The following is a 26354-nucleotide window of genomic DNA, read 5'->3' as shown; positions in this document are numbered from 1 at the left end:
AAATGTCGATTTTTTTCACACTAACATTGCCTGTTTAACAAACTCATCGAACTTATAACTAGAAATTGACATGTATACTGTCTAACAATACTAAAAATTTCTTCATTTGATTAAAATGATAATTAAATTTTTTTGGAAAAAAATTTACTTTTAGGAGTAATATAAGTTTTTTAATGAAAGTTTCTTATGTTTCAACATGCATTACGCCATATATTTCGAGGCTGTTGCTAACAATCCAATAAATTAAACAAACAAAAAATAATAATTAATGAATTGATTAAATTAAACGAAGCATTGTAAAATTTTACTTTCACTCGAAAAATACTATCCTCATCAAAATTATTTATCAGCTAAAAAACGAGAAGTGTACTTTTAGCTAACGGACTATCATTTTTTAGAAAGGTAAGAAGAAAAATTAATAATGTATGGCTCATGATAAAAAATTCATTACTATTCGATAAACTTTTATTGCAACTTGCATTAAAAATTTTTTAAATAATTTCTTCCTAGAATTAAAATTAAATATTTTTTCAGTCGTTTACGCACACTCGAAGATAAAAATTTTTAACCAATCATACGGTACTCAGCAATATGAGCTTACAAATCGTCCAACCCCTAGTTGCGCAGAAATCATTTGATCATCATATTAAAATATATACAATTTCTGTCAATAATACAAATTACAGCGTCCGCAGAATTACGCGAACCTTTGACAGTGTGACATACAAAATATCAAAGAAAAATTTAATACATCAGCCAACTCAAAAAAAAAAAAAAAAAAAAAAAAACAATTATCAATTTACAAAAATATATATGTGTCGTGTGAAATTTAGTTTAATAATGATTAAATTTAATTTGTAATTTTTGTACTCGGCTAATTATTTTTTTTTTTTTTTTTAATTAATTATTTATTGTCTTGATTTTAGAATCATCATCAGTGATGGTAGATAAAAAAATTTATTGCCAATAAATTACCTTCGGTTATTATATGGTGAACCATCATTAATTTATCTTATTAACCATTATAATGACTTTTATTTACAGTGTTCAATATTCTGGAATATCAGGTATTTATTTTTAAATAATTTTTCTTAAAAATACTATTTTATTCTATAAGAAATTTTATGCTGCTTGTAAAAATATTGGTAAGTACTATTTAAGAAAAAAAGTATGTAACTGAATTTAACAGACATCTAACAATTTTTTAGATTTTCATAATAATTAAATTAAAATGAAAAAATTTAGTAAAACAATTTCTCATGTGGAAATTTAAAAAAATTATAAGCGCGAAATTTTAAAAATATATTGTCTATGATGATTGATTATATTAAAGATTGGAACTTCCGATCCTGCTTCAGAATTTTAATTAATACTTAAAAATACTTTATGTATAAAATTTATCCTAAATATTATTAAATCTTTATTAAAATTCTGAATCAGGATTGAAAGTTCTACAGACATGCTAATTTCTATCTATACTTTAATTTCAAATTTAAATTGATTTTAAAACTAATTGATTTTTGTGTCAAAATATGAATTTCAACCTTAAATTCATATTGAATAAGATTTTTTTTTGCGCGGGAATTCTAAAAATTATCAGATGTCTGCTTATTTCAGTATCATAAAAAAATTAGTTTTAAAGATTTTTTACTTCCCCTTTATTAGGTTTGTCAATTATTTGTGTAAATTTTATTTATATAGTTTTGTGATGTACCCCACATCAATATGGAATAAATAGCACTCGTTTTTTTTGTGTATTCGTAAGTAATTAAAGCAATTTGATGTTACAAAAAATTGCGCATATTTCCTCATGAAAAAAATTTATTAAAAAAAAAAAATCTAAAATTTAATTAATAAATCTTGTTGTTAATCTATAGTTTTCTATGTATTTTTTGAGCGATCTTTAGCTAATTTTTATATTATATCAATTAAAATTTCAATTTTTGTGATATTAGTTTTCATAACAAATTCTAAATTTGATACTTGGTCTATAAGGTATTATTTAAATTCAAATTAAGTGTAAGATTATTTTTTCAGTATTTCTAATATTAAATTTTATAATATCTATTATGTATTTTATTAACATGTTATTACTATTTGTATTGTAATATTGCCATTTGGCCGATAGGACTTAGCATAAATAAATTAATCTAAATCTAAGTATCATGTAAGAATTTAGAATATAGCAATGAAATTAAAAACTAGAATTTCAGAAAAAAATTTTCATTTATCAAAAATTCATGTATGAATCCAACATAAAATTTTAAACTTCAGAGATTTTTATTATAGTTATGTACTTATACTAGCATGAATTGGTCTGTTTTAATAATTATTATTTACTATCCAATAAGATTAATTGTAGCAGCAACACATTTTATGATACTTGAATAAATAAATAAATTCAAAATATATGATCTAGAAGCTTGATCTGGATTCAGATTTACAACCATGGTAAGAATAAGAAGTTACTATTTTTACTACAAGATTCATAGTTAAATCTGGTAAATATTTTCAGATTAATGTAGTTTTGGACTGACCATCTTTTGCAGAAAATTGGAGAAGATTTGAAATTTTAAAGTGGTCGAAAATGACAGGATTGACCATTTTTCCCATTTATTACAATTTTTCTGGGAATCCTTAAAACGCTACTTCAGAATAAATTAAATATGTTTTCAACTCCTTAAAATCAATAATATCTATTGGGACAATGGCGATTGTCATATATGGAAATAAAAAAAAAGTTATCAACTTATAAAAAGTTATAAAGTTTTAATCGTGTTGTATGAATGCATTGCAGGAGGTGTACTTACTTACCAACTGCTAACTTTAGTTATGATGTTATATGTTTCTCTGTTAAAGTTGCGTAATAGCAGCAAATTTAAAATAATTTGCCTGCAATCTTTTCAACGACAATGGCTTTTATTGGTTGCAAATAATAATAAATACAATTGCCTAACAACACAATTTCTGATGACTCTTTTTGTGCTTCGAGGACGAACATTATTTTTAGTTTTCCAATTTTTTCAATGATTCTTTAACTTTCTGGACAAATTATACATCAAGAACTCTACTCTTAAGCTTGAATAAATTAAATTTCTAATCATTGAAAAAAAAAGTTTTGGAAAGCGGTTGAACTTGAAACTTTCCACTATTTTAAAGCTTAAAAACTTACCAATTAGTTGGTTTTTGAACACAGAAAGAAAAATTTCTTGAATGGAGAACAAAATTCTTGGTTCAAGAAAATTTTCGGGTACCTGAAGGAAGATCGAAGTTGTGTTGGCCGAAGTAAAAATTTTTCTTGAAATTTTATTCTTAGTGGAAGTAATTTTTCTTCATTCAAATTACCATAAATACTTGAGACAATAAATTTTTATAATTAATCAAAATTTTTAGATACTTTAGAGAAGTAGCGCCACCTACTTCAGCTAAGAAAAAATTTTCTTACCCTGAGAAAATTTTTCTCTTGAATATTTGATACCCATTTTATATTATTTTAGCGTGCAATTATTCATATTGAATGAAAAAAATGATTCAACATTATTTGATGTTCCCATTTGACATGTTAATCAATAAAAATATTAATGAAAATTTACTTCTATCGAAATATTTAATTTTTTGGAGCAAGAGAGAAATTGTCTCAAGACAAGAAGATTTTCTTGACTTAAATTTTCTTGGATCAAGATTCGTATTTCTTAAAGCAAGAGAATTAATTTTGTTGGAATAAGTGAAATTTCTTGTGTCAAAAAAATTTTTTTCGCTTAAGGAAATAATTAGGAAGAAAAATATTTTCTTGGCTCAAGTGAACCTTTTTTTCTGTGCAGGTTTTTTTATCAATTTTTAAAAAATTTTTTTATCAACTATATCACTGAAAAAATTTCGTCAAATACTGCAAACTGAATCACAATTGTACAACTTATTTGAAAATATGCAAATTGCTAAATAAAATAAAATTTGAAAAAGTATTAAATCTCAATTACAGATCACCAATATTAAATAATCGATTTCAATTTATCAATACACTTATAGATAAGTTAGTTTGCCGCAAAAAAAAAAAAAAAAAAAAAAAAACTTGCCAAGAAACTATTTTGAAGAAACTGATTATCTTGAGTCAAGAAAAAAAAATTCTTGAGCCAAGAAAGTTTTTCTTGGTTTGAGTATATTTTTCTGAGTTAAAGAAATTTTATGTTTTCCCGAGTCGAAAAAATGAACTTAGATAAGCTTAAATCAATTGTTAAGTTAATTTTTTCGACTTTTCGATTTTTACTCAAGAAAATAAATTTCTTCAAAATAGTTTCTCAGCGCAAGATTTTTTTCTTGAGGCAAGCTAACCATTTTATCAGTATACCTCCTCCATTGATGACAAAATGAAACATTAAGTTGTAACTTAATTCAAGACAATGCGCATGTCAACACAACCCCGATGCTTGTTAGGTCTATGAATAATAAAAAACCTTATTATTTGAAGCCTATTATGAATAATGAAATAAATTACCGCAATTTGAATATATTATTGATCTTTCATAGTTTTGAGGGATAGCATTAGAATTAAATATAATTTATCATCACAAAATTTCTTAATTTTCTATGCAAAATACTATTTAGTGACAGACATCGTGGCGCCCAAGTTCGAGTAGGAAAATATCAGAAATAGTCTAATGACAGTTCTAAGCCAATGTTTATACGTTTTTACTTGTGTGGGTCTTTGGAGACCCTTGGAATGGGACGGCTTAAAAGCACGACTCTACGATTTATACACTATTTTCGTATTTTTTTCAAACTACTCTTTTTTTATTTTTGGTCTCATGGACGTCGATTATAAAAATATTGATTTTTTGGGCTCGATCGATCTTATTTCACTGTTACTTCAGTTTATTGAAAACACTCCAAAAATATCGTGTTTGTTAGGGCATCGTTACTCTGTAATGAAAATTGTTAATAATTTAAATTGTGATCCATTTGACGCTAAGAATAACGATGAGAAAGTTATTCAACAGAAATATGATAATTTTAATAGGTAAATTAATTATTTTAATGTATTATCAAATAATATTGTTTTTATTTCTGAAGATGTTATGATTAAAAATCAGTTGAAGCTATATCTTCTCTCAATGTTTTTGAGTCTTTTCAAAAACTTTTTCTTTTAAAAAAGTTAAAATTGAATGACAATACAAAAACGGGCTATTTTATTGAATTTTTTTTTTTTTTTTTTTTTTTCAATTAAACACATTTGACTTTATGTGACTGATTATAAATTCAACCAAAAACTTTGAAAAGTCATAATAAAGCCCACATTGTTGATCTACTGATAATTAAAATTACTATTTATTATCACTTTATTACTAAATCGTTTTATCTATTTAAATTTTACATTAAGACAGTGGATAAAAATAATAATTTTAAAAAACTAAAAAACACGCTTTTTATAGAAAACCAAACTAAAAAATAGAAAATAAATTTAAATTAAGAATAGTGTTAAATATTTCAATAAATATAAATTAATAATAGTGTGGATAAAAAAAAAAAATATTTTATTTTAAAAAAAGCGCGGGGTGCTTTTTAAGATATTATCAAAATGATAATCATTCTACTCATATCTGTCAATAAAATATTTATAACTATTGACACCATGCGTCCCACGCTTTTTTTAAAATGAAATAATTTTTTTTTTATTCACACTATCATTAATTTATATTTATTTAAATTTTTAACATTATTCTTAATTTAAATTTATTTTCTATTTTTTAGTTTTTTAAAACTATTATTTATTTTTTACTTAGTTCGGTTTATTTTTAAAAGTGTTATTTTTTAGTTTTTTAAACTATTATTCGATTTATTTGATTTTCATAGAATTTTTAACAGGAGTTCAGTTTGGGTATTTCCGCTAAAATTTAAAATTTTGGCCAGAAGGGCCCAACTAAATCTTCTGTTAAAAATTCTATGAAAATCAAATAAATCGTCTCACCCGAAGATATCTTGGGAAATGCCTAAACACAGCTCCTGCTAAAAGCGGAACTCAAAATTCCAATTTTAAAAGGTTCTTCACGGAAATTGAATTTTAGCACACCCTACTGTTGACCCACAATTTTTGAACCAATTCACCGATTTGGTTTAGCTCCAAATTTGACCAAAATATTGACCGCTGAAATTAAAATATCAAAAGTTACAAAACTAAAAATGATTAAACCCTCATTAAAAAAAAAGAATTCAAAATGATTTGATTTTTAATCTTTTTGAATACTTTTTAATCCTTCAAATCCTTTTTAATACTATCTCTTATGGGCATTTAACATGTGAAATAATTTTTAATTCTTTTTTTTAATAAGGGAAATATATTTTGTTAAAATTTTTACTCAGCGGATTTTTAATAGTAAATTTAAAAATTATCCGACTAACTAAAGTATTTTTGATCTAGAAAGCTTAATTTGTGGTTTCCTATATTTGGTTCCATATCAATAACGTGGTATACAATTAGTCACATTTTGCTAATGGAGTCACCTACATTATTACCCTATCGAGGTAGGATACCTTACAATTACTCCAATAACCATAAAATTTACTTATTGACAGCGGTGGAACAAATTTATTCCGTGTTAAGTCTTGCTAGCATCAATGCGGCATTCAATACTCTGTTTCCAACAATGATGTTCCAAATTTGTGCTAAACTTAATATTCTCAAATATCGTTTTAAAATGACGATAAAACAATTAGAGAATACTGAGGATAATAAGCTGAGTGGAAAAATCTGCGATCAAACTCAAAAACAACTGATTGCAAATTGGGTAGAAAGTCACATTAAACTTTTAAAGTTAAGTAATTTGATTAAATTTTAATTTCTATGCTATTGTAATTATAATTAATTTTTTTTAACAGAAAAATAATGATTGACTTATGATTTTAGTTTATTTAATTCTGTTAATACGTTATTCGCAAGTGCTATTTTTATGCATTATATTGTCAATTCAATTTTATTGTGTACTATTGCATATATTTTATCACACTCTCCATTTGGTGATATCGCTTTTGTTAGTAATGTATTTTTTTTTGTTGTTAAATGTTCACAACAGTTTTTACAATGTGCTTCTGCTCATCAAGTTACTGTAGAGGTAAAAATTTATAAATTATTTTATTCAATGTTAACAACATAATTCTTACATCATTTATAAATTACTCTCTGATAGAAGAATTTGTTGTTATTCAATAAGCTTAAATAATATTAACTGTAAATAAATATTTATTGACTGTTAATGGGAGCTAGTAGCTTGAGTTATACAGCTCTAGACAGATCTAGACTCATAGTCAAAGCGAACCGGGTTCGATTCCTGACTTGGATTCCTGACTAATCCGAAATTTAATTTAATTATTTAATGTATTTATTGACTGTTAATGAACATTTTTATAGACTCATAATTTCAATAGATTATAGACCTTCATTAGGTCAGAAGAATTTATAATTTTGCTAAAAATTATTTTGAGAAGATAAAATTGTTAATAAAAAAATTGATTGCAATAAATTATAATTTTTTTTTTGCGGTAAAAATGATCAATGTATATTAACTGTTGATGGATATTTTTAAACTGTTATTAAATGTTCTTTTTCTCTTAAAAAAATATTTATTGAAATTAAAAAAAAAAATAATTTTTATTAAATGAACCAAATTTTTCCGAATGGCTGATTTTTTTTTAACAGTTCTTTTATTAAAAAAAAAAAAAAGATTTAAAACGATTCAACCCATGCAAAATGTATATCTATATATCAGTCATATTAAATCGTTTTTAATCGCTTTGAGCGATTTCGAATCGTTTCAAATCTTTTTTTCTAATCAGACTTTTTCAAAATTTTATTTTTTTCATGTACACGGAAAAAACAACATGACACTGGATATCATCCCAGATTATACTCAGTGATATCTGTAGTGAAAAAAATTTTCAGATAGTAGCTAGTATAATCCAGATTGTACTGGGTGATATCTGGATTATACTCATTGTAATCTGGATTATACTAGCTACTATTTGAAATATTTTCAGATATTTAAAACAATATTTGACTTTTCTAATATCTAAAATACATAATATATATGATATACATAATATAATGCTAAGTGCGCAGGCGCTAGAAAAAAAATTGCGGAGATATCACTGAGTATAATCTGGGATGATATCCAATATCATCTTGTTCTTTCCGTGTATTTAATTTAAAAAAAATTTTAAAGAAGTATTTGTATACATGCGAATTAGAAATTTTTTAATTTATTCATTCTTCGATTTTATTAAAAATGATTTTTAAAAAATATAAAATTTTGTTCAAATAGTTTGAAAATCTCCGTAAAATAATTTTTGATACTAAATGGTATACCACTGAAAAGGCTGTCCAAAAATCGATGATTATAATAATGTCTCAGTCAATAATACCTGTCGAGTTCGTCAGTGGATACTTTGTTAGTTTATCTCTAGATTCGTTCAAAAAGGTGAGTATATGCTAGGGTCCGTCGAAATTCAATCTCCGAAAGCAACTTTTTAAAATTGGAATCTTGAGTTTTACTTTTTTCAGGAACTAGGTTCAGGTATTTTCTGAGATATTTTGGTGTGTCACGATTTATTTAATGCTCACAGAATTTTTCAACAGGTGCTTTGTTCGGTATTTTTGCTGAAATTTCAAAATTTCAAAATTTGGCCAAACAAAGCTTCTGATGAAAAATTCTGTGATTATTCAATAAATTGTGACATACCAAAATATCTCAGGAAATGCCCAAACACAGCTCCTGCACAGAAAAAAAAATTCTTGAATCAAGAAAATTATAAGGTAGATTGAAGTTATTTTGGAGCAAGAAGAAATTTCCTTGGCGTAAAAAAATTTAACTTCGTTCAAAAAATTTTAACTTCATTCAAGAAATTTTCAGTCTTCCTTAAGATTTTCTTTATTTAAGAAAATTTACGCTTGACTCAAGACTTTTTTATTCTGTGTGTAAAAAGCGCAACCCAAGATTCCAATTTTAAAATTTTACTTTTAGAGATTGAATTTTAACGTATCATAGTATACACTTAGAAAGAGTTACAATTATTCTAAGCAAATGTTAATTAATAAATTTTTTTTTATGACTTACAATCAGATAATCAAGCTATCATATACTATTTACAATATTCTGGAGTGAAAATGATTCATTATTGATTGATTGAGTTGCTGAAAAAAAAAAAACAAGACTAAAGTCATCCAAGAGTTTTAGCGCTATCAACGTAAATGTGACTTACTTTCAAAAACGTTTGCTCAATATGAAGGAAAAAATTACTGTCATATACGTATAATAGTTCTTTACCGGATAGTTTACAGAAAAACTTGTCACTGTTAATCTCCCAAATGACTGAAGTTGTATAACCAATTGTTATTTAGAATTTGATGTAGTACTTTTTTATATGCTCAGAGTAATTAAATTTTTTTGGATATTTATTATTAAAACTATATATCAACTTTAGTTAGCAACAATTGTAGAAAACTGTAACAAAAAGTAGTCTTTTATTAGCAAAATATATTGTTTAAATTTACCACAAAAATGTATTCATTTAAAATTTTTAATCTAGTTTATGAGGCATAGTATAAAGGACAACACATTGTATCCATGATGTCTATACATTTTATTAAAAATTTACCTTGTACTTGAATTGTACGATATTTTAAAAACTTACCTTAGGGGTCATCCATAAATTACGTCAAACCTTAAAGGAGGGGGAGGGTATCACCAGAATGTAAGATTGTGTGACACAGAGCAGGGGGGTCAAAAGCTTTGTGACGTCACATGTTAAAATTTGGAATACTCAAACGCGAAACTTATTTGTGAATAGAACACTTTAAATATTTACAAACTTAATCTATATTTATAGTATCAGGCGTCTTGATCCCCCGACAAAATATCCCCGACAAGTTATCCTTTAAATTCGTTATAGTTATGAAAAATTATTAAGACCACAATGATAAAAGGGCACAGCACGGTAACAAGGGTATGTGTTGGTCTAATGTCGAATAAACACAAACAAAAACCACGTTAAAAGGGTGCAACAATATTACCTGTGTTTGTGTATGAATAAATATACACAAAAACCATGATTATGGTTAAATGAAATTTATAGAAAATTTTTGTTTGCCATAATTTATAAGAAAAAAAAATTAAAAAGTAATTGCAAAGCATAGTATATTAATTTAAAAATCTTTAAAATTTGATCTTTCCGTTTTATTTAAAAATTCCGGCTATTTAGGATTAATTGTCGGGGATTTTTTGTCTTGGGGATATTTTGTCGGGGGATAAAAAATCATGGAACCAAAATTTAAAAATGTGTGACGTCACAACAAGGGGGATGGGGTTCTGACAATGTGACAACCTGTGACAAGAACGGGGGGAGGGATTAAAAAATTCTGAAATTCATGTGACGTAAGTAGTATGGGGCATAACTGGGGAGACACAACAAACCCCCACTCCTCGGCCACTGGCGCCAGACCTTTTCCTCACCCCTCAGCGTTGGGTTCCGCTGAATGTTGGTGCCGGGTGTCTGGGCCTTTTGATTGACAGTTGTTAATTGACTTGTGGAAAATGTTTTTTCGAATGTTTACAGAAGTGTTGTCATGGCAGGGGTAATTAAGATGGTAAGGATAGGTGTATGTTTTTATGTTTAAAGATGTAGGTCATAAATTAGTCATGGCATGGGAAAAAGATGTAGGATTGTATGATTTTCTATATATTTTTGAAGATGTGGTTTATTTTTAAAATGAAAACAAGTAAAATATTTCGTTTTTTTTTCTTTATTTACCATATTTCTTCTTATTTATAAAAATAGTAGTACAATTAATAATGTTGGTACAATTATTATGAACAATAAAATTAGTAATACAATTAATAATACAATTGGTATATTATGTACTTATATATTAAACATAAAGTCCTAGGTCATCAGACGCAATTTCTGCTTTATTATCAATGAGAGCAAAGAAATCACCCGAGATTTTGAAAACTTCTTGAAGTTCGTTATTTAACACTGCCACGGAATAAAATCCATCGTTTCGTCGCAAAAATGTAATATTATCAAGTACACATGATGCTGAATCTTTGAAGAAGCCATTTGCGTCGTATATATACACACGGTCCACATTTAATGTTTTGCGAATTTTATTCGCTTTTTTAATATGTGCAAGTATAGATTTTTGGGTAAATCGATACCCGTTTGATACAGATTCTAACGGGTATTCTCCATTCTCCATTTTTATGATAGAAAGTGATGATAACGAAGACACCCTAGGAGGTTCTTGTAGGTTGACGTGAGAAACTGTAGTAAGTCTATTTTGGTATGTGTGGGGGTAGAAAACTTGAGATAGAGTGTGGAGAGGCAGAGCTTCTATTTGAGATCTTTACGTTTTTTCCAAATAAATTTTTCATCATTCTTGTCGCTAAGCGCATACGCAATGGAGCATTCAAATTTCCCCTGTAATCGACGAGGTAGTCGAAGCTGAATTATTAGGGTTATTACCTGAAAATTTAGTAAATCTAAATTCAGTTCATTTAGATTCACTTATATCAAGTGAAGTGTCAAATAACGTGAATAATTCAATTGAAGAAAATGAGGATTTAGTGTTTTTACGGGAACATGGAATAGCATTAAGCCCTTCCCAACAAATTGACATGGAAGATTTTGACGAGGATTTATTTGATGGTAAGTTGAGAAAATATTTATTATTATTTAAAGTTTTACGATTGTATAACTTAATTATGTATTAATACTTTGTTTTTTTTTTTCATAATTTTTCATAAGTAGGAATCATTCAGCATGGAGGAGAACGAGTACGACACCATAATATTGAAGAAAATCAAGAGAATTCCGATAATGAAGATCAATTAATAAACGGAGGTGTAGGAAATAATAATATAGATCAACCGTTAATTCAAATTTTTAATGGAGTAGAACGGCTTGAAAGATTTCGGGTAAACATTCATCTGATGGAATTTCGCATACAGCCTGTACCACACGGCGTCAATGCAGTTCAGTGGACTATAAGTGCTTTCCGTGAAGTTTATAATAAAATAATAGAAGCAGGTGGAGCTGGACACAATCGGTTTTGTTTAAGTTTCCGTTTCGAAGGGTTACAAAGCAATGCAGCCGTTTCAAAGTATGCGACCTATTGATGGATATGAGTTTGAACAATTGTGGGATTTAGTGAACAAAATTTCGCAAAGTGCTGGTGGTTTTAATGTAACAGACACTTTTCAAATAAAGTTACACATTGTGGAAGCAGTGGTTGGACAAAAATATTCCGAGGCATGCGACAGAAAATGTCCACCCGGAGTGTTAAAAATGAATAATAATGATAATCTTTGTTTACCTAGAGCTCTTGTTATGGCACTAGCAGGGCAAAGAAAAATAACCGAAAAGGCCTCCATTGGACAATTGTATGAAGAATGGAATCGTATACGTGATTCGCGAAATAAAGGAAATTCTTACCAAAAAGAGAGGCTTTGAAACTTATCGCAGAGGCTGGAGTGTCAGTACCTGAGAGTGATTGCGGATTACCAGAAATAAAAAAATTTCAAGCATATTTTATACCAATGAAGATAGCGATCATTGTGTATAAATTGAAAAGCACTCCTTCAACTGCATCAGACGATGTAATTTTCGATGGGTCAAACACCGTTATTGCTCAAAATGGAAACATAATTCACACACACTAAGAATTCTTTATTACCCCGAGGAAAATCACTATGAATATATTCAGACAATATTGAGTTTTCAGGCAGCACGACATTATTGTGAACCATGCAGGGTAACGTTCAAAAACCCGTATGATCATAAAAATTGTTCTTACATGTGTAATAAATGTTATGCTAAACCTCCATGTGATTCAACACAAGCACATAAATTTTGTAACAATTGCAACCGCGTGTTTTATGGACAAACGTGTTTTACTCGACATCTTACACCTGGTTTGTATCAAGGACAGCAAACGGTTTGTGAAAATGAGCAGTTTTGTACAAATTGTAAAATTTTTACTTATCCGAGAAAATCAAAACATGAGTGTGGTAAATCAATGTGTACGATCTGTAATAAATTATGTAAAGATCAGCATCTGTGTTATATTCCGGTAGCCAAACCTTTAGACAATAGTAAAAGTATACACGATTTGTCTACTATGATTTGGAAACACGTCAGGATGAAGAACTTTATGTGGGCACATCAGTCTATAAACATATTCCTACTTTATGCGTGGCTCAATCAGTATGCGATTTATGTTGTGATAATGACAATTTTAATCCTAATTTAAGTGATTGTATTAATTGTGGGTTGAATGAAATTAATTTTCATGGTGTGGATTGTGTTGAGAAATTTGTGAATTACATTTTTGATCTAAGTAAGTTGAAAAACTGTAAAAAAGTGATTTGTATAGCTCACAACGCCAAAGGATTTGACGGTCAATTTATTCTATCGGAAGTTATGACAAGACAATACAAAGATATAGATGTAATAATAAACGGTACAAGTATAACATTGTTAGAATTAAATAAGAAAAAAATAAAATTTATTGATAGTTTAAACTATATGCCAATGCCACTAGCTGCCCTTCCTAAAGCTTTTGGTTTTGAGGATCAAATAAAGAAAGGTTATTTTCCTCATTTATTTAATACTAGAGAAAATCAAAATTATGTAGGGGCTATACCTGATAAAAATATTATAGCCCTGACTCAATGAGTAAAAAAGAAAAAATGAATTTTTACAATGGCATAATGATCAGTTAATTATAAATAAAGTATTTAATTTTAAAGAAGAAACTATTTTTACTGTCGCTTAGATGTAAGTATTTTACGTATAGCATGTAACAGATTTCGTAAAATTATTTTAAATTGCGGTAATGTATGTCCCTTTTTAGAATGTACCACGATAGCCTCTACCTGTATGCTGTTTTATAGACGCAACTTTTTAAAAGAACAGCAAATAGGTATTGTACCACGTTCAGGATACCGCTTAGGGGATAATCAGTCTAGAATTGCTCTTGAATGGTTTACATGGCTTGAAGAAAAAAATAATATTTCAATAGTTCACGCTTTACGAGACAGAGAAATCAAGACACCAAATGGTGTAAAATTGGATGGTTATAGAATTGATAAAAACGGGGTAAATTATGCTTATCAATTTCACGGATGTTTTTGTCATGGTTGTCCTAAATGTTTCAAAAATGATCGAGAAAATATTATATATAAAACCGAAAATAAAAAACAAAAAGAATAATACTCTCAAGTCAAGATATGAGGCCACACAATTGCAATCTTTAAAAATTAAAGAATGTGGTTATATCTTAACTGAGATTTGGGATTGTGAATTTAATAGAGAAAAAAAAATAATCAGGACTTGCAATTATTTTTAAATAGTTCTAAAGTGATATCAGTTAAATCTTTAAATCCTCGAGATGCTTTTTTTGGCGGACGTACAGGCAACGTAAAAACATATTACGACGTAAAGAAAAATTCAAAGGGCGAAGATATTGAAAAAATCAGATATGTCGATGTATGTTCGCTGTATCCTTGGGTTTTAAAAACCGGTTGTTTCCCTATCGGTCACCCCAAAGTTTATGTGGCTGATGCATGTGAAAATATAGCACCAAGTAAAAATATAGATAACGTTCAAGGATTAATTAAATGCAGAGTATTACCCCCACGTAATCTATATCATCCAGTTTCACCTGTCAGAGCGCATGGAAAATTATTTTTCCCTTTATGTCAAAGCTGCTGTCAAGATCAAACACAGACTGATTGTCACCATGAAAATATATCTGACCGAGAGTTATGTGATACATGGGTTGCATGTGAGCTTAGAAAAGCTGTAGAAAAAGGGTATGTTATTCGAGAAATTGATGAAATTTGGGAATACCAGGTAGTACAATATAATCCTCAAGATAAAAATAGCGCAGGGTTATTTGAGGGATATATAAATACTTTTTTAAAAATTAAACAACAGGCATCCGGTTGGCCTAGTCAGTGTGTAGATGAGAAATCTAAGCAAGAATATTTAGATAGGTATCCTGAGCGGTATCCTGAACGTGGTACAATACCTATTTGCTGTTCTTTTAAAAAGTTGCGTCTATAAAACAGCATACAGGTAGAGGCTATCGTGGTACATTCTAAAAAGGGACATACATTACCGCAATTTAAAATAATTTTACGAAATCTGTTACATGCTATACGTAAAATACTTACATCTAAGCGACAGTAAAAAATAGTTTCTTCTTTAAAATTAAATACTTTATTTATAATTAACTGATCATTATGCCATTGTAAAAATTCATTTTTTTCTTTTTTACTCATTGAGTCAGGGCTATAATATTTTTTATCAGGTATAGCCCCTACATAATTTTGATTTTCTCTAGTATTAAATAAATGAGGAAAATAACCTTTCTTTATTTGATCCTCAAAACCAAAAGCTTTAGGAAGGGCAGCTAGTGGCATTGGCATATAGTTTAAACTATCAATAAATTTTATTTTTTTCTTATTTAATTCTAACAATGTTATACTTGTACCGTTTATTATTACATCTATATCTTTGTATTGTCTTGTCATAACTTCCGATAGAATAAATTGACCGTCAAATCCTTTGGCGTTGTGAGCTATACAAATCACTTTTTTACAGTTTTTCAACTTACTTAGATCAAAAATGTAATTCACAAATTTCTCAACACAATCCACACCATGAAAATTAATTTCATTCAACCCACAATTAATACAATCACTTAAATTAGGATTAAAATTGTCATTATCACAACATAAATCGCATACTGATTGAGCCACGCATAAAGTAGGAATATGTTTATAGACTGATGTGCCCACATAAAGTTCTTCATCCTGACGTGTTTCCAAATCATAGTAGACAAATCGTGTATACTTTTTACTATTGTCTAAAGGTTTGGCTACCGGAATATAACACAGATGCTGATCTTTACATAATTTATTACAGATCGTACACATTGATTTACCACACTCATGTTTTGATTTTCTCGGATAAGTAAAAATTTTACAATTTGTACAAAACTGCTCATTTTCACAAACCGTTTGCTGTCCTTGATACAAACCAGGTGTAAGATGTCGAGTAAAACACGTTTGTCCATAAAACACGCGGTTGCAATTGTTACAAAATTTATGTGCTTGTGTTGAATCACATGGAGGTTTAGCATAACATTTATTACACATGTAAGAACAATTTTTATGATCATACGGGTTTTTGAACGTTACCCTGCATGGTTCACAATAATGTCGTGCTGCCTGAAAACTCAATATTGTCTGAATATATTCATAGTGATTTTCCTCGGGGTAATAAAGAATTCTTAGTGTGTGTGAATTATGTTTCCATTTTGAGCAATAACGGTGTTTGACCCATCGAAAATTACATCGTCTGATGCAGTTGAAGGAGTGCTTTTCAATTTATACACAATGATCGCTATCTTCATTGGTATAAAATATGCTTGAAATTTTTTTATTTCTGGTAATCCGCAATCACTCTCAGGTACTGACACTCCAGCCTCTGCGATAAGTTTCAAAGCCTTCTCTTTTTGGTAAGAATTTCCTTTATTTCGCGAATCACGTATACGATTCCATTCTTCATACAATTGTCCAATGGAGGCCTTTTCGGTTATTTTTCTTTGCCCTGCTAGTGCCATAACAAGAGCTCTAGGTAAACAAAGATTATCATTATTATTCATTTTTAACACTCCGGGTGGACATTTTCTGTCGCATGCCTCGGAATATTTTTGTCCAACCACTGCTTCCACAATGTGTAACTTTATTTGAAAAGTGTCTGTTACATTAAAACCACCAGCACTTTGCGAAATTTTGTTCACTAAATCCCACAATTGTTCAAACTCATATCCATCAATAGGTCGCATACTTTGAAACGGCTGCATTGCTTTGTAACCCTTCGAAACGGAAACTTAAACAAAACCGATTGTGTCCAGCTCCACCTGCTTCTATTATTTTATTATAAACTTCACGGAAAGCACTTATAGTCCACTGAACTGCATTGACGCCGTGTGGTACAGGCTGTATGCGAAATTCCATCAGATGAATGTTTACCCGAAATCTTTCAAGCCGTTCTACTCCATTAAAAATTTGAATTAACGGTTGATCTATATTATTATTTCCTACACCTCCGTTTATTAATTGATCTTCATTATCGGAATTCTCTTGATTTTCTTCAATATTATGGTGTCGTACTCGTTCTCCTCCATGCTGAATGATTCCTACTTATGAAAAATTATGAAAAAAAAAAACAAAGTATTAATACATAATTAAGTTATACAATCGTAAAACTTTAAATAATAATAAATATTTTCTCAACTTACCATCAAATAAATCCTCGTCAAAATCTTCCATGTCAATTTGTTGGGAAGGGCTTAATGCTATTCCATGTTCCCGTAAAAACACTAAATCCTCATTTTCTTCAATTGAATTATTCACGTTATTTGACACTTCACTTGATATAAGTGAATCTAAATGAACTGAATTTAGATTTACTAAATTTTCAGGTAATAACCCTAATAATTCAGCTTCGACTACCTCGTCGATTACAGGGGAAATTTGAATGCTCCATTGCGTATGCGCTTAGCGACAAGAATGATGAAAAAATTTATTTGGAAAAAACGTAAAGATCTCAAATAGAAGCTCTGCCTCTCCACACTCTATCTCAAGTTTTCTACCCCCACACATACCAAAATAGACTTACTACAGTTTCTCACGTCAACCTACAAGAACCTCCTAGGGTGTCTTCGTTATCATCACTTTCTATCATAAAAATGGAGAATGGAGAATACCCGTTAGAATCTGTATCAAACGGGTATCGATTTACCCAAAAATCTATACTTGCACATATTAAAAAAGCGAATAAAATTCGCAAAACATTAAATGTGGACCGTGTGTATATATACGACGCAAATGGCTTCTTCAAAGATTCAGCATCATGTGTACTTGATAATATTACATTTTTGCGACGAAACGATGGATTTTATTCCGTGGCAGTGTTAAATAACGAACTTCAAGAAGTTTTCAAAATCTCGGGTGATTTCTTTGCTCTCATTGATAATAAAGCAGAAATTGCGTCTGATGACCTAGGACTTTATGTTTAATATATAAGTACATAATATACCAATTGTATTATTAATTGTATTACTAATTTTATTGTTCATAATAATTGTACCAACATTATTAATTGTACTACTATTTTTATAAATAAGAAGAAATATGGTAAATAAAGAAAAAAAAACGAAATATTTTACTTGTTTTCATTTTAAAAATAAACCACATCTTCAAAAATATATAGAAAATCATACAATCCTACATCTTTTTCCCATGCCATGACTAATTTATGACCTACATCTTTAAACATAAAAAACATACACCTATCCTTACCATCTTAATTACCCCCTGCCATGACAACACTTCTGTAAACATTCGAAAAAAACATTTTCCACAAGTCAATTAACAACTGTCAATCAAAAGGCCCAGACACCCGGCACCAACATTCAGCGGAACCCAACGCTGAGGGGTGAGGAAAAGGTCTGGCGCCAGTGGCCGAGGAGTGGGGGTTTGTTGTGTCTCCCCAGTTATGCCCCATACTACTGACGTAATTTAGGGATGGCCCCTTACTAGAAAAATTATTTTTTTCAGAAAACCCAGAATCAAAATGTTGCAAAATATTAGATTATACATGATAAAAAAAACTCAATTGTTTATTATGTGAATAATTTTTGCAAGTCTTGTGTTTTAAAAATATAATTGTAGAATTGTAGAATTCTATAACATAATACAATGGTAATATCAAATATAGATGATTGAAAACTTATCTGAAGACGAATCAAATTTTGTAGATTTTCTTTCTCACAATGTAACCGATTATTAAAGTATGACTTAAAAGTTAAAACAGAGCGCATGTGAACGTAACTCTACCGTACGTAATGAATAATAAAACACTATCTCAATTACGAGTTATTTTACAAATTATCCTAATTTGAATATGGTATGAGTTTTTAATGGTTTTTGGCAAGAACTTTGTAGCTCTAGGTACAATTAATTATAAAATTGCATAATTGTCGCTTTGTTGTAGCAAATTATTGACCACTCTTAGACGTTTAGGTGCCTAGACTCGAATAGGGAAGTGCAGAAAACAACCACCATACCTTTAATACCTATTCCCGACACATGTTTGTGTCAATCGCCTAATGATTTTAAAAATTTGTAACTGTATTATTACTCATTGTATTTCAACCCTAAACAATAAATAACAGAATAAAAATGAATCTCATCACAAACAGTTGGAAAGTTTTCACGTGGCTAGGACTTTTCAGACCGATTAAATGGAAAGGATTGAAAGCACGAATTTACGATTTATGTACACTTATTGTTTTATTTTTTAACTATTCATTTTTTGTATGCGGTATTATGGAAATCGATTATGCTCATTTTAACTTTCTTGGCGATATTGATCTTATCACACTAATACTGCAATACATCGAAAATACACCAAAGATTATTTGTATGCTATTTAATCGTAGTGATCTTATAGAAATAGAATACAAACTTTCAAATAATCATTTCGAGATGAAAGACGATGATGAAAAAAAAATTCAAACGAAATACGACAAATTTAGCAGGTAATAATCTTTTATTATAAGTCAATTTTTTTTTTTTTTTAATATTTTTTATTAATGATTTTTTAATAAAGTTTTTTTTTTCGTTATGTATTTATTAGCTACACAGAAAGAAAAAAAGTCTTGAATCAACCATAAATTTTCTTAAATTAAGAAAATCTGAATGAAGACTTAATTTTTTTTAAATGGAGTTAAAATTTCTTGAATGAAGTTAAAATTTTTTAAGTCAAGAAAATTTCTACTTGCTCCAAAATAACTTCGGTCTTCCTCATAATTTTCTTGGTTCAAGAAATTTTTTTTCTGTGTATATTTAATAAATATTGCTTTTATTAATTAATTAATTAATATACGCAAACATTCAAAATATCTATGTATGTCTTAAATAGGTATGTAATGCTTAGTCAATTTTTATATAAGTAAATTTCATGACGCGTTACAAAATGCTATTAGAGCATTTATCGGAAGAAATCTTTATGAAATGCATAACTTCACGGTAAGAATAAGATTACACTGGATATCATCCTAGATTATACTGAGTGAAAAAAAAATTTCAGATAGTAGCTAGTATAATCCAGATTATAATGAGTATAATCCAGATTATAATAAGTATAATCCAGATATCACAAAGTATAATCTGGATTATATTTGATATTATCTGAAATTTTTTTTTCACCCTAGATATCATTGAGTATAATCTGGGATGATATTCAGTGTCATCTTGTTCGTCCCGTGTACTAACAAAAAATTTTATTTTAGAAATTGTGGAAATTCAAACTTGTTAAATTGAAACGGCGAAATTCGACTTTTGTTCCAATTCGATCTTTTCACACATATGAGACATTCCACGTCAAATCATCTACTTTTTAACTCAATGCCTTATTTCGCTGAAATTTTTTTACTGGTTTTTATTTTAATGGTGATTCTTAGAAATTTTTTAAATCAACTAAATAAGGTCATAAATATTTTAAAAACAAATGATAATCATCGAGTTGTTTTCGGTTTTTTCGAAAGACAAAAAAATCGTTGAAAACGGATCTGTTTCATTTTTTCTATTTAAAAAAAAAATAGTTATGTTTTTAGAAAGTTCTCAAATTTTTTTAATTGATTAAAAAAGTTTTCAGCAAAATTGAATGTATATATAAAAAGAAAAATATTATTTTTATTATAAAATTTAACGAAAGATTAAGAAAAATTTTACTGAAAAATATTGGTAGTAAAATCCAATTTTATAAAATTTGGTGAAATGTTTCTTTAATTTTTACGAACTTTTAATTCTTCAAAAATTGATTTCTCCGGCATTATTCTGTGTAAAGAGTAGTAATTGCAATCAATAAATACTAATGATCGCTTTATCGTACATTTTGAATGTCTATGCTTAAATATTAATGAAACTACTTGTTATAAAATACTACTGAAGATCGTGATGCGGGATTCAAATTAACGACCTCAAACGGCAATTAGTGAATAAAAATAAAATTTTGATTTTTTATATTTATCGGATACACTATTATTACATTTGCTAATTATTTCGATTTAAAATAACAATTCACAACAATTTTTGTTTCCTTTTTAAAGGTTTGTCCTTCTATGTTACGCGGCGCTACAAACAGCATCCCTTGTATATTACACGACAGGACGTATCCTTGCCATGGAATCACCAATCATCCTACCCTACAGAGGAAGAATACCATACAATTATTCCAGCAGTCATAATATTTATATGTTGACTGCTCTCGATCAACTTTTCTCTGTGTCCAGTCTCATTTGTATAAACGGTGCATTCAATTTAGTTTTCACTTCAACGATGTATCAAATTTGTACTAAAATTCAAATACTCAAACATCGTTTCAAAATGATCATGGAGCAATTGGCTGATAATGTTCAAATGGATAACCCTGTTGAAGATATTGCGAAGAAGAAAATAGTGATGACTGAAAAATATCAAGATCAACTTATCGCTAACTGGGTGGAAAGTCATAATACACTTTTAAGGTTGAGCCACTATTATATAAACGGTCTGTTTATAGATTAAAATACTGAATTAATTTTTTTAATTTCAGCTTGTATGATTTTACGAAATCTGTTTTTGCAAAAGCTGTTTTCATTCATTATGTTATCAATTCAATAGTAATGTGTACGCTTGCGTATATCTTAAGTCACTGCGAAATAGATAACATTTTTATTGGTAATGTGTTTTATTTTTCTGTTAAATGTACGCAACAATATTTGCAATGTTCTTCTGCTCATCAAATTACTTTGGAGGTAAAATATATCAATTTGTGCATTGTTTGAAGAATCGATTTAATTTAAGAGAAAAATTATTAAAAAAATTTCTTTGCCTTCAATTAAGTAAAAAAATTTTGGAACTACATAAAATTTTTAAATCAAGAAAAAATTTTTGATTCAGAAATTTTTCTGCTTTATTTAAAATTTTTCTCTCAAATCTACACGGAAAGAATAAAATTACACTGCATATCTTCCCATATTATACTCAGTGTTATCTTTGGTAAAAAAAAATTTCAGATAATATCAAATATAATCCAGATTATACTTAATTATTTTTGTATTATACTCAGTGTAATCTCCGATTTGACCAAGTAATTTTTCTGGTTATACCGCCCCAGATTACACTGGATATGATCCGAAAAAATATCCCGTATGATTTGAATTATACTCAGTAGAATCTTCGATTATATAATTTTTTTGAAAATTGTGATATTCAACTTTTCTATTTTTTAATTTATAAATTTTTTTGAAAATTTCTCAAGTTAGTGATGATTATTTTTTTTTAAATTGTTCATCTTTTGATGTATTTTTAAAAAATGCAATGCAATACATAGATAGAAAATATTTAAGAATCATTCAAGCACAATATTTTCGATAATTTGGGGTTGAAAAATTTTTAGTAAATATTTTCATTTTTTTGAACGAAATTTCTATTTGATTTTATTGATATATTTAAAAAACAATATACAATTGAAAAAAAAATTGATTACTACAATTTTCACAAATTTTACAAATTTTCAAAAAAATTTTACTAAAAAATTTGAATATCACAATTTTAAAAAAAATTGTATAATACAAAATTCTACTGAGTATAATTCAAATTATACAAATTATATGAAATTTTTTTTTCACCACAGATTACACTGAGTATAATATGGGAGGATATGCAGTGTAATTTTGTTCTTTCTGTGTATACTTAATATTTCTAATGCAAGAAATTTTTTCGGACCAATTGATTTATAGAAACATTTTTTAGTACATACAAAACTATTTACTGCAATTGATGATTTGGAAAAAATTTTTTTGAATTTTTTAGTTTGAAGATCTTCGTGACATGATTTTTAGCACCAACTGGTTTGCTACCAGAATAACTATTCAAAAGTCAATTATTATAATAATGTCAAAGTCAATCATACCGGTTGAGTTTGTTAGTGGATACTTCGTAACTTTATCACTAGATTCGTTCAAAAGAGTGAGTATATATGCTTATTTTTCTGAAAAAAATTTTTATTGGTATTTGCTCCAAGCTCAACTTTTATATTTACATTTCTTTGGTATGGGCGTATAGTATAAGAATATTCACTAAAATTACTAAGCAGTAGATATTGCTTCTCTTTTTGTTTAAAAGTTAAATTTTATACTCTTACTGTAAAATAAAATTCGCTATTTAGTCCAAAAAAATTAAAAAGTCTGTCAGGAGTTCCAATTTTTCAACATGATTAACTTAGAAGTGTCTAAAAACCATGCATAGATTTTATTTTTTCCAAACCCTAGAAGGGATGAAAAAAAAAACATTCTTTCAATAGAATTGCATGAAAAGAGTAAGAGATAGAATGAAAAATATCGAATAAAAGTTGTAAAAAACTAAATTTTACGTCAAATTTATATTTTGATTTTTTCACTATTACTGTCATCACACAGTAAAAAATTTTGTGTAAAATTAACACAATTTTTATGTTAAAAACGGTCCACACAATATTTGTGTTGAATTTCAACACAAAAAAAATATGTTAAATCTTTAACAGAAATTTTGTGTCAGAATTTTACTCTAGAGAAAAACAAATAATCTAACACAATTTAAGTGTTAACAGTAACACAAAATAAATGTTAACTTATGAATGTTAATTAATCAACGCTAATTTCTATAAACAGTCCAATATCATAAAAATGAAAGTTTTTTTGATAACAATTGATATTAATGTCGGTTTTAATTGAAAACGAAGATTAGGTGAATAATTTAAAATACAGAAATTCACAATATTTACTGCAAAATTAGATTTATTGGTAGAGTTAGTATAAGAACTTCATTATTATTATCACATATTGTTTAATTATAAAAATAGTTTGTAATTATAACTAAAGTATTTGCATATTGATATAGTTACCAGCTTTTAGTATACGGTAAATCCATCACATTGACAATAAACGTTTCACATGATGGTTCAATAGAGTAACCAAAACAAGACGGTAGAATATTTTTAGTTTTCCAAGATTCACATATTATAAAATATTCGTAGTCGTTATTAAAGAACGCTAAAGTTTTACTAAAAACTGGTAAATCATCTGCGAAAGACGTGCAAATAAATTTATTAATTATTAATTTAGTTCCTCTGAACTCGATACTATTTCCAACAGTAAAAACTTATTTGTAATATCAATACCATAAAAAGATTTTTAATAATAGTTTTAAACTGGAAATTTTCAATCTCTTGTTTCTTAGCATTTAAAAGAGTAGGTTTTTTTCAAAGGATGTCAACTGATCATTCCAGTATGACAATGTATTTGTATATTAAAAATTTTTTTCTTCAGTAGTTATCTTCACTAAATTTCTTTTCTTCACACTAGTCAAAACTTTATTTTAAATAATTATACCAATAAATTAGATGGAAACTTTAACGAACGAAAATAAAGTAACAATTGTAATGGAAACGCTAACTAACCGTTTGCCGCGTAACCTCAAGAAAAGACGCGTCCTAATAACACAAGCTTTGTGTTACCGTTTGCTGGACAACACAAAATTTGTGTTGATTTTTAAGTAACACACAAAAAGTGTTATAAAGATGTATTAACACATTTTTATGTTAAAAAATATGTAACACAAATAAAAGTGTCAAGTTAACATAAAAATCAACATAATCATTTCTAACACAGACCGTTTTTAACATAAATACTAAAAATTTTTTACTGTGCAAAATTAACAAAATTAAGGTAGATAAAAGCTAACGAATAATAATTTTATTTTAAAAAAATTATAACGAACTGAAAAATTGATAAATTTACAAGATTATTTTTTGTTTTTACTCACTATTATTACTATTATGGTGTTTTATTTGCATAACTTAACAGTTTTGCACAAGTTTTCTTTTCTAAGATTTAAAATTAGATACTAAGTTTTAAATAGGTAATAATTATTAATTATTTTAAACATTTTTTAACTAGTATAAACATTTAGAAACATTATTTGTTGATAACACTTACTTTAACTTTTGGAATTCACTTTTCTCCTTCTATTACCAATCTTTTCTTCTCTTAACCACTCAGAATTCCTCACTCGGTTCTCTGTTCCGCTTTTGCACTTTCTTCTCCAAATTTTTTCAGCTTTTTTCTTTCTTTTTATTAGTTCTTCGAGTTTACGAAAAATTTTACAAAAATTTCTATTTCACCTTTTAGAATTGAATATATTTCTCTTTTAATCTCTCCTTCCTCTACTATTTCATCCCACTTTTCCAAATACTTTCTTTCCTCCTCATTCACCCCTTTCTTTACTTCTTTACACGTACTTAGATGTGTTAGTGTTTCCATGCTTTCATTACACAGAAAAAAAATTTCTTGAATTAAGAAAATTATAAGACTGAAGTTATTCTGGAGCAAGAAGAAATTTTCTTGGCTTAAAAAAATTTAACTTTCTTGATTTAAGAAAATTTACGCTTGACTCAAGACTTTTTTTCTTTCTGTGTACATAATCTACACGCCCACTCCGTATATCCTTTCTTATAAGCTTTCCCAATCTTTCCACATCTTATTTTAGCCACATTCTTATTCTTGTTCTTTCTCTTCCTCTATTTTCTTCTCATCTTTCCAATAATTGTATCCATCCTTTTCGATTATTATTTTTTTATATATTTAATTATAACTTGATCTCTCAATAGTTTTTTCATTATCTTCCTTAAGTTTTTCTTTGTATGTTTTTACTCACTAATTTTTAAACTTTATTTTTACTTTAAACAACTTTATTCAAAAATAGATTTCTGAAAAATAGTTTCAGAAATTTCTTATTTGCCTTCTATTTTTAAACAAATATGGGTTCATGAATATTCATAATTTTTAATTTTTATTATTTAGATCCTCAAATTGTCGTACACCATTTATAATGTACTTGAAGGGTAATCTGTTCTCCGGAGAAAAAGTAAACACAAATCATCTAAGATCATCAGTAAAAAAATTATGCAATATGTATCTGTATTGTTTCTTAGAGAAATTTATTAATACAATGGATAAATAATAATTATGGTTTTATTAAAAATAATTAAATCCACGATGTAATTAATTGCTCAGTTTATTATTTATTGTTAAAAAAAGTATGAACTTTGTCCTTATAATTATCAAAGACTGAAATAAAACAAAAAATATAAATAATTAATCAGGTAAAAAAGAATTCAAATCAATACTTACCGCCGATCCTATTAGTATC

The 26354-nt window shown here is 27.9% G+C and overlaps 2 protein-coding genes and 1 long non-coding RNA gene across 4 annotated transcripts; all 3 read left to right on the top strand.

Annotated features, from left to right (window-relative positions):
• Window positions 1-1431: 1431 nt before the first annotated feature.
• On the top strand, window positions 1432-2964 carry LOC141526677 (uncharacterized). Its single transcript, XR_012479067.1, has 2 exons — window positions 1432-2451; window positions 2516-2964. It is a non-coding gene; the product is annotated as an uncharacterized LOC141526677 (long non-coding RNA).
• A 3636-nt stretch (window positions 2965-6600) lies between these two features.
• LOC141526649 (odorant receptor 4-like) lies at window positions 6601-26206 on the top strand. 2 transcript variants are annotated; one of them, XM_074241708.1, is made up of 5 exons: window positions 6601-6805; window positions 21233-21649; window positions 21718-21919; window positions 22980-23135; window positions 26006-26206. In XM_074241708.1, the coding sequence occupies exons 1-5, from the start codon at window positions 6639-6641 to the stop codon at window positions 26048-26050; spliced, it is 987 nt and encodes a 328-aa protein (XP_074097809.1). In that variant the 5' UTR covers window positions 6601-6638; the 3' UTR covers window positions 26051-26206. The 2 variants fall into 2 exon arrangements, with proteins under 2 accessions (XP_074097809.1, XP_074097808.1); XM_074241707.1 differs by lacking the exon at window positions 6601-6805 and adding an exon at window positions 18678-19660.
• Window positions 6831-10482, top strand: LOC141526652 (putative odorant receptor 19b). The gene is made up of 3 exons (XM_074241709.1): window positions 6831-7103; window positions 8310-8465; window positions 9108-10482. The coding sequence occupies exons 1-3, from the start codon at window positions 6942-6944 to the stop codon at window positions 9147-9149; spliced, it is 360 nt and encodes a 119-aa protein (XP_074097810.1). The 5' UTR covers window positions 6831-6941; the 3' UTR covers window positions 9150-10482.
• Window positions 26207-26354: the final 148 nt, after the last annotated feature.

Source organism: Cotesia typhae, unplaced genomic scaffold (assembly GCF_013202065.1).
Source record: "Cotesia typhae breed Kobodo isofemale line unplaced genomic scaffold, CoteBio_Ctyphae contig_36, whole genome shotgun sequence".
Lineage (NCBI taxonomy): Eukaryota > Metazoa > Arthropoda > Insecta > Hymenoptera > Braconidae > Cotesia > Cotesia typhae.
This window is presented reverse-complemented; position numbering and strand designations above follow the sequence as displayed.